The sequence below is a fragment of the Amblyraja radiata genome, chromosome 6, assembly GCF_010909765.2.
Source record: "Amblyraja radiata isolate CabotCenter1 chromosome 6, sAmbRad1.1.pri, whole genome shotgun sequence".
NCBI lineage: Eukaryota > Metazoa > Chordata > Chondrichthyes > Rajiformes > Rajidae > Amblyraja > Amblyraja radiata.
Window position 1 is genome coordinate 46720420 of NC_045961.1, and position 16472 is coordinate 46736891.

The 16472-nt window shown below is 41.5% G+C and overlaps 1 protein-coding gene across 1 annotated transcript in view; it reads left to right on the forward strand.

Moving 5' to 3' along the window:
• atm (ATM serine/threonine kinase) overlaps positions 1–16472 on the forward strand; it is a 183993-nt gene that overhangs the window by 26762 nt on the left and 140759 nt on the right. Inside the window, 4 exon segments of the mRNA XM_033023432.1 lie at positions 2527–2758; positions 8188–8313; positions 9145–9270; positions 12285–12377. Of these exon segments, the coding sequence (XP_032879323.1) occupies positions 2527–2758; positions 8188–8313; positions 9145–9270; positions 12285–12377 (577 nt within the window).

Here is a 16472-nt window from a genome sequence, read left to right on the forward strand (position 1 = left end):
CATTTGCAGTAAGTGGTGTATTTCAACTTCAAGCCACACCCAAGCCATCATTTGCAGTAAGTAGTGCCTTTCAACTTCAAAGCTCCCAAGCCACACCCAAGCTACCATTTGCAGTAAGTGGTGTATTTCAACTTCAAGCCATACCCAAGCCATCATTTGCAGTAAGTAGTGCCTTTCAACTTCAAGCTACACCCAAGCTACCATTTGCAGTAATAGTGCCTTTCAACTTCAAGCCAAAGCTCCCAAGCCACCATTTGCAGTAAGTAGTGCTTTCAACTTCAAGCCAAAGCGCCCAAGACACCATTTGCAGTAAGTAGTGCCTTTCAACTACATGCCACCATTTGCAGTAAGTAATGCCTTTCAACTTCAAGCCAATGCATCCACGCACCCCATTTGCAGTAAGTGCCTTTCAACTTCAAGCCACACCCAAGCCACCATTTGCAGTAAGTGGTGTCTTTCAACTTCAAGCCACACCCAAGCCATCATTTGCAGTAAGTACTGTCTTTCAACTGCAAGCCAAAGCACCCAAGCCACCATTTGCAGTGAGTAGTGTCTTTCAACTTCAAGCCACGATTTGCAGTAAATAGTGCCTATCAACTTCAAGTTAAAGCTCCCAAGCCACCATTTGCAGTAATAGTGCCTTTCAACTTCAAGCCAAAGCAACCAATCCACCATTTGCAGTGTAGTGCCTTTCAACTGCAAGCCAAAGCAACCAAGCCACCATTTGCAGTAAGTAGTGCCTTTCAATTTCAAGACACACCCAAGCCAAGCCAACAGGGAGGAGGAGGAGGAGGGGGGACTTTCTGGAGCGCTAATATGAACCATTTTAGAACCAATAGACATTTTGTTTGCAAGCTTTAGAACCAATAGACATTTTTTTTGCAAGCTTTAGAACCAATAGACATTTTTTTTGCAAGCTTAGAACCAATAGAGACTTTTTTTTGCAAGCTTTAGAACCAATAGAGACATTTTTGCAAGCTTTAGAACCAATAGAGACACTTTTTGCAAGCTTTAGAACCAATGGACATTTTTTTGCAAGCCTTAGAACCAATGGACATTTTTGCAAGCTTTAGAACCAATAGAGACACTTTTTGCAAGCTTTAGAACCAATGGACATTTTTTTGCAAGCCTTAGAACCAATGGACATTTTTTGCAAGCTTTAGAACCAATAGACATTTTTTGCAAACATTTTAGAACCAATAGAGACACTTTTTGCAAGCTTTAGAACCAATAGAGACACTTTTTGCAAGCTTTAGAACCAATAGAGACATGTTTTGCAAGCTTTAGAACCAATACATTTTTTTGCAAGCTTTAGAACCAATACATTTTTTTGCAAGCTTTAGAACCAATACATTTTTTTGCAAGCTTTAGAACCAATAGACATTTTTTTGCAAGCTTTAGAACCAATAGACATTTTTTTGCAAGCTTTAAAACCAATAGACATTTTTTTTGCAAGCTTTAGAACCAATAGACATTTTTTTTGCAAGCTTTAGAACCAATAGACATGTTTTGCAAGCTTTAGAACCAATTGACATTTTTTTGCAAGCTTTAGAACCAATAGACATTTTTTTGCAAGCTTTAGAACCAATAGACATTATTTTGCAAGCTTTAGAACCAAAAGACATTTTGTTTGCAAGTTTTAGAACCAATAGACATTTTTTTGCAAGCTTTAGAACCAATAGACCCTTTTTGCAAGCTTTAGAACCAATAGAGACACTTTTTGCAAGCTTTATAACCAATAGACATTTTTTTTGTAAGCTTTAGAACCAATAGACATTTTTTGCAAGCTTTAGAACCAATAGACACATTCTGCAAGCATTTTAGAACCACTAAGGGCACTTACATTTGAGTAGACATGTGTTCAGTGTTATTCACAGCTCAGAGAAATGTGACCCTCTGCCTTCCTCCCGCTTGCAGACACTGATTGCGGCACACCACTTCCTGGTTTTATAGTCCCTCCCCCCTGCCGCCAGCGGGGGCAGCAGAGAGAATGGGGAATTTTGTAAAAACATTAATATCTCTGTCATTTTTAATCGACGAGAAAAATCCTCGGTACACATGCGGCGGAGGGGAGCTCTGAGCAAGGTGGCCAAAAATGACGGCCGTAGGTGGCGGCGTTCTCTCGGAAATCGCAGCACAGATCACCCAAACCGGTCAAGAACAGAGTTTTCGTAATATAGATAGATAGATGAGGATGGTCTCTGGCTAAGTTGTGATTATACTCATTCACAATCAAGCAAGCAATGTGGGAAAGATCACATGGATGAGATATCAGAGAATGCCTGCCATTGTCACAGCATAAGGGAGCATTTTCATGGCAGATGGGGAAATTGGGTTTGAGGATGAATTTGGGGGGAAATTTGGCTTCTCATACAGAAACAAATCTCCTTAAAAGAAAAACCTCAAGCCAAGGATTACATTTTTTGATCACTGAACTTCAATGAAAGTTAGGGAGAATGAGGATTAAAATAATTATACAAGATTGCATTTAGTAACCAGCGTTAATATCGTATGGGTTTTTTTTAGTGCACCAGCAGAAGAACCACCAAATGAAGATTGCAAAGATGGCACAGTCTTCTCAGAAATGGAAAGCCTTTTTCTGCAAACAACATTTGATGAAATTCCAACTCGCAGTAGCACTAAGATTCGGATTGGGGACAAACAGATTGTGACATCAAAAATAAGTGCCAAGCGAGTTTTGAGGGATAAACTAGAGGAATATTTATTAGCATTGGTGGAATGTCTGCATTCTAATGTGGTAAGTGTATGCAATAATGGGATAGGACGAGTTATGTTGGTGTGGGCAAGTTGGGCTGATGGGCATATTTCCACACTGTATGACTATAACTAATAATATGCAAATATTGAGATGTTACTGCCACCTAGCATGAGACATTTATTGCAAACAAGCTTTGTTTATGTTCTATAATAGAAAATAACGAATGAGCTCATAAATGTACAGTTTTAGAACTGTACAGTTGCTGAGGAATTTTTTGAAATACCATCATATTCGTGGAGAAAAATAATTTTTGCCTGGCTTTACATCAATGTCATAATTGCGACAGTAGATAATCTATTACAGTGATGGTGATTGGGAGATAAATGTTTGTTAGGATTCTGCCTATTCTTCAAGTAGTTTCAATGGATCCTTTACCCCTCTTTAAGAAGACATACAGCTTCAATTTAAGATCTCATCAAAGAGATGACACTTCTGAATATGTAGCACTCACGTTCTTGCACAGGTGTCATAATTTTGTCCTTGGATATTTGGAGATGGACATGTTCCCTCAATCTTTTGATACAAAGATGTGGATGCTACCACTGACCTTCTAATACCTTTTAATAAATACTAGACCAAGTGCAGACCCGTTGGGTCAGCTCCCCCAATGCACCCGTTCCCTACCCGTAACCCCCACGGGAGGCGTAGTCCTTCAATTCCAGCTGTTCCCGCACTCCCTTGCCTCCCTCAGCAGTGCTCTTTTTTAAAAAAAATCCAATTGCACTTGCCCTGCGTGTAGCAAAACAATTCGTCCTCCCCCTGCTAGCCGATCCATTGTGACGTCATCAGTTGAAGCTGGTCGTTTTAAATTCAGTCTTTCGATTTTTTTAAACATTAATCAGTAATAAGTTGAGAAATAAAGCATAAAATGTTCAGTGAAGGTGTTTCTACCTAGAGCGGGAAAATGTGAATTAGAATATGTAAACATCTTGGGAAAGTTGGCATTTTTAAACTTTTAATCGCAAATAACGTGTCAAATATAGGATGAAATCTTCACTGAGGCTGATCACTGCTAGCAGAGCCATTGTGACTTCATTAGTTGAAGCTGGTGGTTTTAATTTCAAAGTCTTTGACTTTTTTAGACTTTTAATCAGTAATGAGTCGAGAATAAGTCAAGAAATAAAGCACAAAATGTTCAGATAAGGTGAGCCCGGTCTCGAGGGGAAATATGTAAATCGGAATATGTAAAAATGTTATCGTTACCGCGTAGTGTTTTTGCGAAGATGTAAAGACAACCACATATACACAATAACAAGATCAGATTTTTAATAAGTACTAGACTAAGTGGGACCCGTTGGGTCCCAGCCTCACACAGGAGGGCTGGTCATCCAATGCAATATTCCACCTCTCCACCAATTCTAATATTGGTGGCCAGTTGGGGGGGGGGGGGGGCTTTCTGGAGCGTTAGTATGGGGGTTATGGGCTGAAGGGACTGGTTTCCAGAGGGCTAGTATGCAAATTGTGCGCCAAATGGATTCTTGGGCTGTCGTCTCAGTCAATCAAGCCTGTTGTGCTGGCAACTCACGCACTCACGGCTGGTGGGCTGGCAGTTGACTCGCGGCTAATCCTTGAAATTCTATTTCAAGCAGGGTATAAGGCCACCAAATTCAAGTGCAGTTTCTTACCACTTCTAGCAGGGTGCAAGGCCACCAAATTCAAGTGCAGTTTCATACCATTTGAAGTAGGGTGCAAAGCCACTAAAGACAGCGAGTCGTGACATCTCCCTCCTCCATCTTGCAGAGACGGAACCACACCCACATTTCCGGGTTTTATAACCCCTCCCCCCCCCCCCCCCCGCCACCGGAAAAGGAGTGGCTTTCATGGAGTGATTGACAGGAGAGAGATTCTCAACATTTTTTTAAAAGCTAATAACATTTTTATTTTTCATTGATGGGAAGAATTCTCTGCCTCTGCTCAGCGGCGGGGGACTGAGTAAGATGGCCAAAAATCACAGCCATAAGTGGTAGCGTTTTATCTAAAATCAATATACAGTGCAAACAGGAAGTGCATTTACAGTAGTGCCTTTTAACTTCAAGCCAAAGCACCCAAGCCACCATTTGGAGTAAGTAGTGCCTTTCAACTTCAAAGCTCCCAAGCCACCATTTGCAGTAAGTGGTGCTTCAACTTCAAGCCACACCCAAGCCATCATTTGCAGTAAGTAGTGCCTTTCAACTTCAAGCCACACCCAAGCTACCATTTGCAGTAAGTGGTGTCTTTCAACTTCAAGCCACACCCAAGCTACCATTTGCAGTAAATGGTGTCTTTCAACTTCAAGCCACACCTAAGCCATCATTTGCAGTAAGTAGTGCCTTTCAACTTCAAAGCTCCCAAGCCACACCCAAGCTACCATTTGCAGTAAGTGGTGTATTTCAACTTCAAGCCACACCCAAGCCATCATTTGCAGTTAGTGCCTTTTAACTTCAAGCCACCATTTGCAGTAAGTAGTGCTTTCAACTTCAAGCCAAAGCGCCCAAGACAACATTTGCAGTAAGTAGTGCCTTTCAACTTCATGCCACCATTTGCAGTAAATAATGCCTTTCAACTTCAAGCCAATGCACCCACACCCCCCATTTGCAGTAAGTAGTGCCTTTCAACTTCAATCCACACCCAAGCCACCATTTGCAGTCAGTGGTCTTTCAACTTCAAGCCACACCCAAGCCATCATTTGCAGTAAGTACTGTCTTTCAACTGCAAGCCAAAGCACCCAAGCCACCATTTGCAGTAAGTAGTGTCTTTCAACTTCATGCCACCATTTGCAGTAAGTAGTGCCTTTCAACTTCAAGCCACAATTTGCAGTAAGTAGTGCCTTCCAACTTCAAGCCACACCCAAGCCACCATTAGCAGTAAGAGGTGCCTTTCAACTTCAAGTCAAAGCTCCCAAGCCACCATTTGCAGTAAATAGTGCCTTTCAAACTTCATGCCACCATTTGCAGTGCCTTTCAACTTAATGCCAAAGCACCCAAGCCACCATTTGCCGTAAGTAGTGCCTTTCAACTTCAAGCCAATGCACCCACGCCCCCATTTGCAGTAAGTAATGCATTTTAACTTCAAGCCATTGCACCCAAGCCACCATTTGCAGTAAGTAGTGCCTTTCAACTTCAAGCCACACCCACGCCATCATTTGCAGTAACTGGTGTCTTTCAACTTCAAGCCACACCCAAGCCACCATTTGCAGTAAATAGTGCCTTTCAACTTCAAGCCAAAGCAACCAAGCCACCATTTGCAATAAGTAGTGCCTTTCAACTTCAAGCCAAAGCAACCAAGCCACAATTTGCTGTAATAGTGCCTTTCAACTTCAAGCCAAAGCAACCAAGCCACCATTTGCAGTAATAGTGCCTTTCAACTTCATGCCAGCATTTGCAGGAAGTAATGCCTTTCAACTTCAAGCCACACCCATGCCCCCCTATTTGCAGCAAGTAGTGCCTTTCAACTTCAAGCCACACCCAAGCCATCATTTGCAGGAAGTAGTGCATTTCAACTTCAAGCCACGATTTGCAGTAAGTAGTGCCTATCAACTTCAAGTCAAAGCTCCCAAGCCACCATTTGCAGTAATAGTGCCTTTCAACTTCAAGCCAAAGCAACCAATCCACCATTTGCAGTAAGTAGTGCATTTCAACTGCAAGCCAAAGCAACCAAGCCATCATTTGCAGTAATAGTGCCTTTCAACTTCAAGCCAAAGCTCCCAAGCCACCATTTGCAGTAAGTAGTGCCTTTCAATTTCAAGACACACCCAAGCCAAGCCAACAAGGAGGAGGAGGGGGAGGGGAGGAGGAGGGGGGACTTTCTGGAGCGCTAATATGAACCATTTTAGAACCAATAGACATTCTTTTGCAAGCTTTAGAACCAATAGACATTTTTTGCAAGCTTTAGAACCAATAGACATTTTTTTGCAAGCTTTAGAACCTAAAGCTTGCAAAAAAAATGTCTATTGAACCAATAGATTTTTTTGCAAGCTTTAGAACCAATAGACATTTTTTTGCTAGCTTTAGAACCAATAGACATATTTTTGCAAGCTTTAGAACCAATAGAGACACTTTTTGCAAGCTTTTGAACCAATACATTTTTTGCAAGCTTTAGAACCAATAGACATTTTTTTGCAAGCTTAGAACCAATAGACATTTTTTTGCAAGCTTTAGAACCAATAGACATTTTTCTGCAAGCTTTAGAACCAATAGACATTTTTTTGGCAAGCTATAGAACCAATAGACATTTTTTGCAAGCTTTAGAACCAATAGACACATTCTGCAAGCATTTTAGAACCACTAAGGGCACTTACATTTGAGTAGACATGTGTTCAGTGTTATTCACAGCTCAGAGAAACGTGACCCTCTGCCTTCCTCCCACTTACAGACACTGATTGAGGCACGCCACTTCCTGGTTTTATAGTCCCTCCCCCCTGCCGCCAGCAGAGAGAATGGGGAATTTTGTAAAAACATTAATATCTCTGTCATTTTTAATCAACGGGAAAAATCCTCGGCACACATACGGCGGAGGGGAGCTCTGAGCAAGGTGGCCAAAAATGACGGCCGTAGGTGGCGGTGTTCTCTCGGAAATCGCAGCACAGATCGCCAAAACCGGTCAAGAACAGAGTTTTAGTAATATAGATATGATATCTAAAAAGGTATCTGCTTTGGGCAGTGCGCATGCTTTGGGTCAGTCTGAAGAAGGGTCTCCACCCCGAAACGTCAACCATTCCTTCTCTCCAGAGATGCTGCCTGTCCCGCTGAGTTACTCCAGCATTTTGTGTCTACTTTTGCTTTGGGTCAGTGATATATAGACAGGAAATGTAGGTATTTTTTATTTCTGAATTGGATATTTGAATCTTTGTCAGATTATGAATCCAAATGGTTCATTGTTAAATAATTTGTTTTTATCTCCTTATTGTTTAAATTATTTAAATGTTATGTGGCCTGACATGGAGATTTACTTCCAAGTAATAAAGAATTTGTTAATTTTTCAGCTGACATCAAGAAATTTAAAACCCATTATTCTGAAACCAAACTTTGTGTTAGTTGCAATTTTTATAACGTTTAGTCTATTTTTAAAATCTATTTGGAAAATGTGAATACAATCACCGTGTCTTTTTAAACCATGATTGAATTACAGCCACATGGGGAAACTATTCAACGCTACCATAATGCTTATAATTATGGTAAGGTTAACAAAATATTTGGAAGGATAGCATTTGGACAGATTTCTATACAGTTGCTTGAGGGTGAATTGTGGTGACAATGCATTGAACTGTTTAATGTTTTCAGCATTAAAAATAAATCATTATAAAATGTTTTCTGACTGAATTAGCTTGTACATTCCTCGCTCTCATCGGGAGCGTGTGAGAGTGACAATTTAGTCTGCAATAAAAGGTAATGTGTAACTGATGGTACCTGAACAACATTTACTATTTTCAGACGCTTCCTCCAGAATGCCATGTTCGCTGTGCAGATCTTATCATTGGAGTGCTCCGATGTTATTGTGACATTGGTGTTACAAACGAGGATAATGCATGTGCGTCTGCGCTATTTCAGAAGGCAAAGGTACATAGTTGAGTTCTGACTCTACTTTATTGATTTGGATGCTGACTGGTGTTCCAGGGCCCATTACGTAGGTTAATAACAATGATGTTCCTTCGCTTAATATTCAATTCAAACCCTTTAAAATAATATTGTTACTCCTTTTGTAAGAAAACAATGTTAAGACTATCAGGATAAAATATGGGGTTGGCTATGGCACAGTGAAGTGAGCATACTGTTAGCACTAGGATTTTGGTTTGAGTTTGTCCTGGATGAACATGAGTAGTTGTTTGTGCACATGTACCTCAAATGTTTGATGGGTTTTTGAAATGACTCTGTCGTACATTGAGATTAAGAATGTTCAGATTCACCATTGAGACAGTTGAAGGCTCACTGATCAGAGAAATTAAATGTCCAACATTTTATTTGCCAATCCTATTTTCCCTTCCATATAAAAAAAACAAAACAAAAATCCAACCAAAGACATATAGGTTTGGAGGTTCACAAAAATGCTGGAGAAACTCAGCGGGTGCAGCAGCATCTATGGAGTGAAGGAAATAGGCAACGTTTCGGCCCGAAACGTTGCCTATTTCCTTCGCTCCATAGATGCTGCTGCACCCGCTGAGTTTCTCGTGCATTTTGTGTACCTTCGATTTTCCAGCATCTGCAGTTCCTTCTTAAACACATAGGTTTGAAGGTTAATTGGCTTCAGTAAAATTGTAAATTGTCACTAGTGTGTGTAAATTACTGTTCGTGTGCGGGAATTGGTGGTCGGCGCGGACTCGGTGGGCTGAAGCGCCTGTTTCCATGCTTGTAGCTCTAAACTAAACTTAATTTATTTTTCTCATCTTATAGTCTTTTATGCAGAATGTTGGTGAACACATTTCTACAACGCGAAATGATCTTAATGAAGAGGTTAAGCTCAACTCTCTGAAAACACTGATTAATGTGTGCACAAAATGTCTACACTCGCACACTAAGGTATTCTGTTCAACACAATCAATTGTCTACAAACGCATTATGCAAATACATTCAGCCTATTTAGGTTAAGGTTTATTATTGTCACATGAGGTACAATGAAAATCTTTTGTTTTTATTCTCTCCAATCAAATCAGAAAATATACATGAATAGAATCATGCCAAACGGTACAAGTACAGAAGGTAGAAAGATACGAAAATATAGTTCTTAGCATTGTAACATAAGAGTTCCAAAGAAAAAGTCTAATGCCCGCAATGTAGGTTGGAGAATTGGGACTGTACCCAACCTCATGGAAGGACCTGTTCAAAAGTATGATAACAGAGGGGAAGAATACATATACCTAATCATATATAGTCTGTATAATGACATTAAATTTACATAATTGTGGTTTCAGTCGCTGTCCTAGATTGAGTCTCACCTTAAGATTCCATAAACTAAATTAAAACCACCATTCCTCATGAAACATTGTTCTGTTTGCTTATGTCTTTTCATATTTAGAGAAAAGCAAGATATTCGGGACTCCTAATACTGTTCTTTACCCAGTGACACTAAATTTACTGATTAATTAGTTCTATTGCTATTATTTGGAGTCTTACTGTGATATTCACTATTACCAGTTTTACCTTTGCCAATCCATTTTAAAATAATTAATTTTTAGGGCATGGGGTATTTATGAAAGTGCTTATGACATTTATAAGGTGCTCACTTAAATCTACTATCTTTCATTGATATGAGGCTGTTACAGTTTTAGTTACTACTAGACCAAGAGGGACCCATTTGGTTCCGTCCCCTCAACGCTCGGTTGCGGGGGGGGGGGGGGGTCACACACACATTAACCACCACACACACACACACACACACACACACACACACACTAACTACCCCCTTGATATTATATTAATATTATTAATTTTCTCCTTTTACCCCATAACCGCCCCATCCACTGACGCATACCCCCCAACTCGCAGGTGCGTATAGAGAGCGAGGGCAGAGAGAGAGGAAGGGGGGGAGAGAGAGGGGGGGGGGGGGTAGGAGGTGAAGGGGAGCCGGGCGAGTGAGTGGGCTGCGAAAAGTGGAGAGAGAGACAGAACCGGCCTGACTCTCTGGTAACCCGCAGCTGGAGTGAGTGGGCGGAGGAGGGGCGTGTTTTTACAAGCTGCGCTGGCAACGAGGAGAAAGCTCTTCAGCACGTGAGTGCCGGTGACCTCGGGATCTGCAGAAATTTCTCGTTCTTTTCTGTGCTTTTTGAAGAACGGGGGGTTCTTAATTTGCGAGAAAACTGCGCATGCGCGTTGACAGCAGCTGGATTAATCCAGAGTGGGGGGGGGGGGGATTGGTGGGCGGGCCACGAGGAAAGGCATTGTGAGGTCAGCAGCTGGGCAGCCGTTATATTTTTTTTAAATGTCAGATTGTTGATAAATTTCAGCAAATAACTCATGAAATAATCAACCAGATTTACAGATTTTTTAAATTATAAGGAAAATTTCTACCAGAATACGTAAAAATGTCACCGTCATTGCAGCTGGGCAACGATCAGATTTTTTTTTTAAAAAGGTCAGATTGGTCAATGAATTTAATAAAAAATGTCGGGGAAATAATTGACCAAATTTACAGAGGAGTGGATTTCTAAAATCACAAGGAAAATCTCTACTGAAATATGTAAACATTTCCCCGTTTCGGCGTCTGGTTTACGAGGAGATGCGTTTCAAAGGCAAAATATCTCTCTCACACGCACGCACGCGCACACACACACTGTTTTAAAAGTATATAGATAGATATATTATTGATTTATATAGTATATTATATAGTATTGATTTATATAGTATAGTATATGTAATATTGATTTACAATTGCTATTTTATTGAAAAGTGCTGGAAAAACTCAGCAGATCAGGCAGCAATGGACAGGTTACATTTTGAGTCAGAACTCTTATTATTTATTGGATTTTCTTGTTTAAGATGAGAATTACATATTAATTTGAATTGAATTGATTTTATTAGGGACAGTGCATATTAATAAAACATTTGCATGTAATATGCAAGATTGTAGCCAGTAGCTAATTTCCATCTTTAGTCCCACACAAGATAAACACATCCCAAACAAGGTAAAAACAAAAGACAAAAACAAAAACAAAACAAACAATATGGTTTAGCCTACAGTCATAACATAGAATAAATAACAAACACTCAACACAGTTTAAAGTCCCAAAGTCATTGTCTCTTCCCTCCTTGCTTTCCCTCTGCGCTGAGGCAATCCAAGCCTCCGATGTTATGACCCTGCCGGGTGATGGTAGGTAAGTCCCGCAGGCTGAATCCGAGCTCCGCAAACGGGCCGATTCAAACTCCGTGGCCCGGGGCGGTCGAAGCTGCCGAAGCTGCCGTCCTCCAGCCCAGCGGACGCAGCTGTAGTTGCGGGAGCTCCGGAAAACAGAACTCGAGCTCCCAATGATGTCGTCCACTGGCCCACTGGCCCGCGGCCGAGCCTCCGAGGCTCCAAAGTCGGGTCGGAAGTTGTGCCGCACCGCAACCACAGTCCCGAAGTCGGCCAGGCTCGCGTTGGTAAGTCCTGGCTCTGCTCCACAGCCTCCACAGCCTCGAGGTCGGTCGCAGTTGGAGGCCGCCAGCTCCGCGATAGGCCTCAGCGCAGACGGACACGGAGACGGGGGATACAGCAGAAAAAGTCGCATCCCCCCCAAAGGAAGAGCCAAAAAACACACCACACCCACCCCCCCACACACACACACAGCCAAACAAACCGAAACAAACCGCAAAAACAGGACAAAAGAAAACAAAAAACAGAAAAGACAAACGGACTGCAGGCGAGCCGCAGCTGCAAGGCAGCGCAGCCACTCCCACTCCCACAATATTATTGTCTTTTGTAATTGGTTAATATTTATAAATTTGCCATGTATTTTATCTATGTTGATCTCATAAAATTACCATCCAATTTAGTATTTCAAAAATATGCCAGAAAAATTCTATCTCCGTGATGTAAACTATTTCTTCAATCATTTTAGCAGCACTGGCCAAAGAAGCACTCGTCTGTTCTCTTTCTTCAACTATTCGCAGCAAGATTTATGAATGACCTCGTGGAAGTTTGTCGACGGCTGGTAAGAAACTAATTGCAAGTTCTTAAGATTGAAAGATAAAATTTTTTTAAGTGCATTGCTGATTGTGTAATCTGAATTTAAATTCTTCTGTCTTCTCAATACTACAAACCATGCAATTACAGTGCATTCAGAAAGTATACAGACCCCTTCACTTTTTCCACATTTTGTTATGTTACAGCCTTATTCTAAAATGGATTAAAAAATGTTTTTATCATCAATCTACACACAATACCCCGTAATAAAAAAGCGAAAACGGGTGTTTAGAAATTTTTGCAAAGTAATTAAAGAAATAATTGAAATATCACATTTACATAAGTATTCAGACCCTTTACTCAGTACTTTGTCGAGGTACCTTTGGCAGCAATTACAGCAGCGGTCGGCAACCTACGGCCCATAACCCGAAATCACCCAGCCTGCAGGCATATTTTTTTTTTTAGTCCGATGCGGTACTGCCTTTGTTGAGCGTGGGGGAGTCCCAGCTGTGACGTGTTTCCTATAAGTAGGTCTGTGGGCAGCAGGTGCTATGACACTCAAAATTGAGCTTCGTTGCATCCTATTTTCATTGATTATCCTTGAGATGTTTCTACAACTTGATTGGAGTCCACCACTGGTAAATTAAATGATTGTACATGATTTGGAAAGGAACACACCTGTCTTTATAAGGTCCCGCAGTTGACAGTGCACGTCAGAGCAAAAACTAAGCCTTGATAACGAAAGAATTGTCCGTGGACCTCTGACTCAGGATTATGTCGAGACACAAATCTGGGGAAGGGTATAAAACAATTTCTGCAGCATTGCAAGTCCCGAAGAGCACAGTGGCCTCCGTCATTCTTAAATGAAAGAACTTTGAAACCACCAGGACCCTTCATAGAGCTGGCTGCCCGGCCAAACTGAACAATCGGGGGAGAAGGGCCTTGGTCAGGGAGATGGCCAAGAACCCAATGGTCACTCTGACAGAGCTCCAGAGTTCCTCTGTGGAGATGGGAGAACCTTCCAGAAGGACAACTATATCTGCAGTATCCCACCAATCAGGCCTTTAAGGCCGGTCTGAAGCCACTCCTCAGTAAAAGGCACATGACAGCTCGCTTGGAGTTTGCCAAAAGGCACCTAAACAAGATTCTCTGGTCTGATAAAACCAAGATTTAACTCTTTGGCCTGAATGGCAAGTGTCGCGTCTGGAAGAAACCAGGCACCGCTCATCACCTGGCCAATACCATACCTACGGTGAAGCATGGTGGTGGCAGCATCATGCTGTTGGGATGTTTTTTAGCGGCAGGAACTGGGCGACTAGTCTGGATCGAGGGAAAGATGAACAGAGCAAAGTAAAGAGAGATCCTTGATGAAAACCTGCTCCAGAGCGTTCAGACTGGGGCAGAGGTTCCCCTTCCAAAATGACAACGACCCTAAGCATACAGCCAAGACAACGCTGGAGTGGCTTCGTGACAAGTCTGTGAATGTCCTTGCGTGGCCCAGCCAGAGCCCAAACTTGAACCCGATCGAATATCTCTGGAGGGACCTGAAAATAGCTGTGCATCGAGGCTCCCGATCCAAACTGACAGAGCTTGAGAGGATCTGCAGAGAAGAATGGGAGAAATTACCCAAATACAGGTGTGCCAAGCTTGTAGCGTAATACCCAAGAAGACTCGAGGCTGTAATCCAGGGGTGGGCAACCACCCATGTCTGTGCGGATGGCGGGCCACATCTATCGCCATAAATGGAGGTAATAATACAGTTGTAGTTTTGTTTCAAAGGCACTATACTTAGAGGAGGGAGAGGGAGCCCGGTCAACGCTAGCCTCCACCGAGCCTTTGGTGCCCCCAGTGAGGGAGGGCGAGGCAGGGGCCAGGAGGGCGGCTGCCTGCTCGGAGTGCCAGGACTACCGGCGTCGCGCTGCCCACCTGCCGCTGCTCACCATCGAGCTGCCCAGCAACAGTTCAGTGGACATGAGCGACCGGTCTGAGTGGGGCTCGCTAGGCCGGCAGCTGGGCTACGACGAGGCAGAGGCCCAACCCACCCTGCCTCCCTTACCCATCCACGAGGTCCCTCCCCCGCCCGCTCCCCGCCGCCTGGACCCCCCCGGAGAGGCCAGTCGCAACAGCAAGGTGGAGGCCGAACTGTCTGATGGGGACAACGAGAGCCTGGACAGCACACTCATCTCCAATAACACCATCAACTGCAGCACGGACTCCTCATCCCGGGACAGCCTGCCTGAGGCACCCAACTGCCCACAGACCTACCTACGGGAAACACGTCACAGCTGGGACTCCCCCACACTCAACATCGACGTCTTCCAGAGACAGCAGTACCACATCGGACAAAAACAAATATGCCTGCGGGCCGGGTGATTTCGGGTTATGGGCCGTAGGTTGCCGACCCCTGCTGTAATCGCTGCCAAAGGTGCCTCAACAAAGTACTGAGTAATGGGTCTGAATACCTATGTAAATGTGATATTTTAGTTCTTTGTTTCTAATTACTTTGCAAAATTTTCTAAACACTTGTTTCTGCTTTTTTATTATGGGGTATTGTGTATTTTTGCACCTAATTTCTATGTTTCTATGTTTCTAAAATAGAAGAAAAGGCCCCTTAAAAGAGGAATTTTTCAAATCTATATTCGGAGATGTAGATCTATCCACGTCATGAACTGAAATCAGCATCCTTATGGTACCGCTGCATCACATGATTCCAAAAAGTCGATGAAAGGAGACCACCTCCTTAAGAATTGGTCATATTTATCTATCAGCCGGAGTCTCATTTCTTCAAGGCGTGCTATGTCCATCATATTCCTAATCCACATTTTAACAGTTGGTATGGTTGTATTTTTTCCAAAATTTAAGTATCAATTTCTTTCCAATTATTAACCCATAATTTAAAAAAACATTTTGGTCTTTATTTAAATTGTTATCTTCTCCTATTATTCCAAATATAATCCATTCCATTTTGGGTTCTATTCTTGACTTGAAGAGCTTTGTAAATATATCAAATATATCACTCCAAAATTTATTCAACTTTGTACATCCTACAAATGAATGTGTTATATTAGCGTTTTGGAAACAAACATTTATCGCATCTGGGAGAGACGTTTGGATAAATTTATTCACCTCGTTTTGAATAATATAGTCTATGTAATAATTTGAATTGAATAAATTATGTCTTGTATTAATAGAACAGTATGTGTATTCATCAAATACTTTTCCCATCTATCCTTCGAGAATCTTTATCATTAGCTCATGTTCCCAATTTTCCCTTAGTGCTTCTGTTGAGGGTGATTCTCTATCTAATATATTATTATAAAGTATGAAATTAATTTTTGTGAATCAGCCTTAATATTCATTGCTTCTTCTGAAGGGTCTAAAAATATAGTTTGAAATCTATGTATATATTTCTTCATAAAGTCACATACCTGTATATATTTAAAATATTGATTATCCTTCAATTTAAATTTTAATTTAATTGTTGAAATGATAACAGTTTACCCAATTCATACATATCCCCTACTTTCCTAATCCCCAGTCTATCCCTTGTTGATATGTGTTGTCGATGAGAGAAGGTTTGAATGCGGGGTTGGTTCAATAGTGGGGTTAGTACTGATAAATTATTTAATTTCAAGGATACTTTTATTTGTTTCCAAATTCTTATTATATTGTGAATAATTGGGTTCTTCTTATATATTATACTATTCAATTTTATCGGTGAGAGCAGGATCGTTCCTATATCGTGCGGATAGCACTCCTCTTTCTCCATTCTTATCCCACTCCAACTGCTGAGTGGAACTATCCAGCCAGTACATTATGTTCTTATATGCACTGCCCAGTAGTAATACATAAAGTTAGGTAATGATAAACCCCCAACTTCTTTAGATTTGCACAAATGCTTTCGTTGAATTCTATGTGTTCTGTAATCCCATATAAAATTAGTGACAGTGGAATCTAGTTTTTTGAAAAATATTTTGGAATATATATTGGGATCGCTTGAAACAATATATTATTGTGGTAAGAAAGTCATTTGTATAAATTGATGATAAAAAAAAAGAATTTAATCCATTTTAGAATACGGGTGTAACGTAACAAAATGTGCAAAAAGTGGACGGGTCTGAAT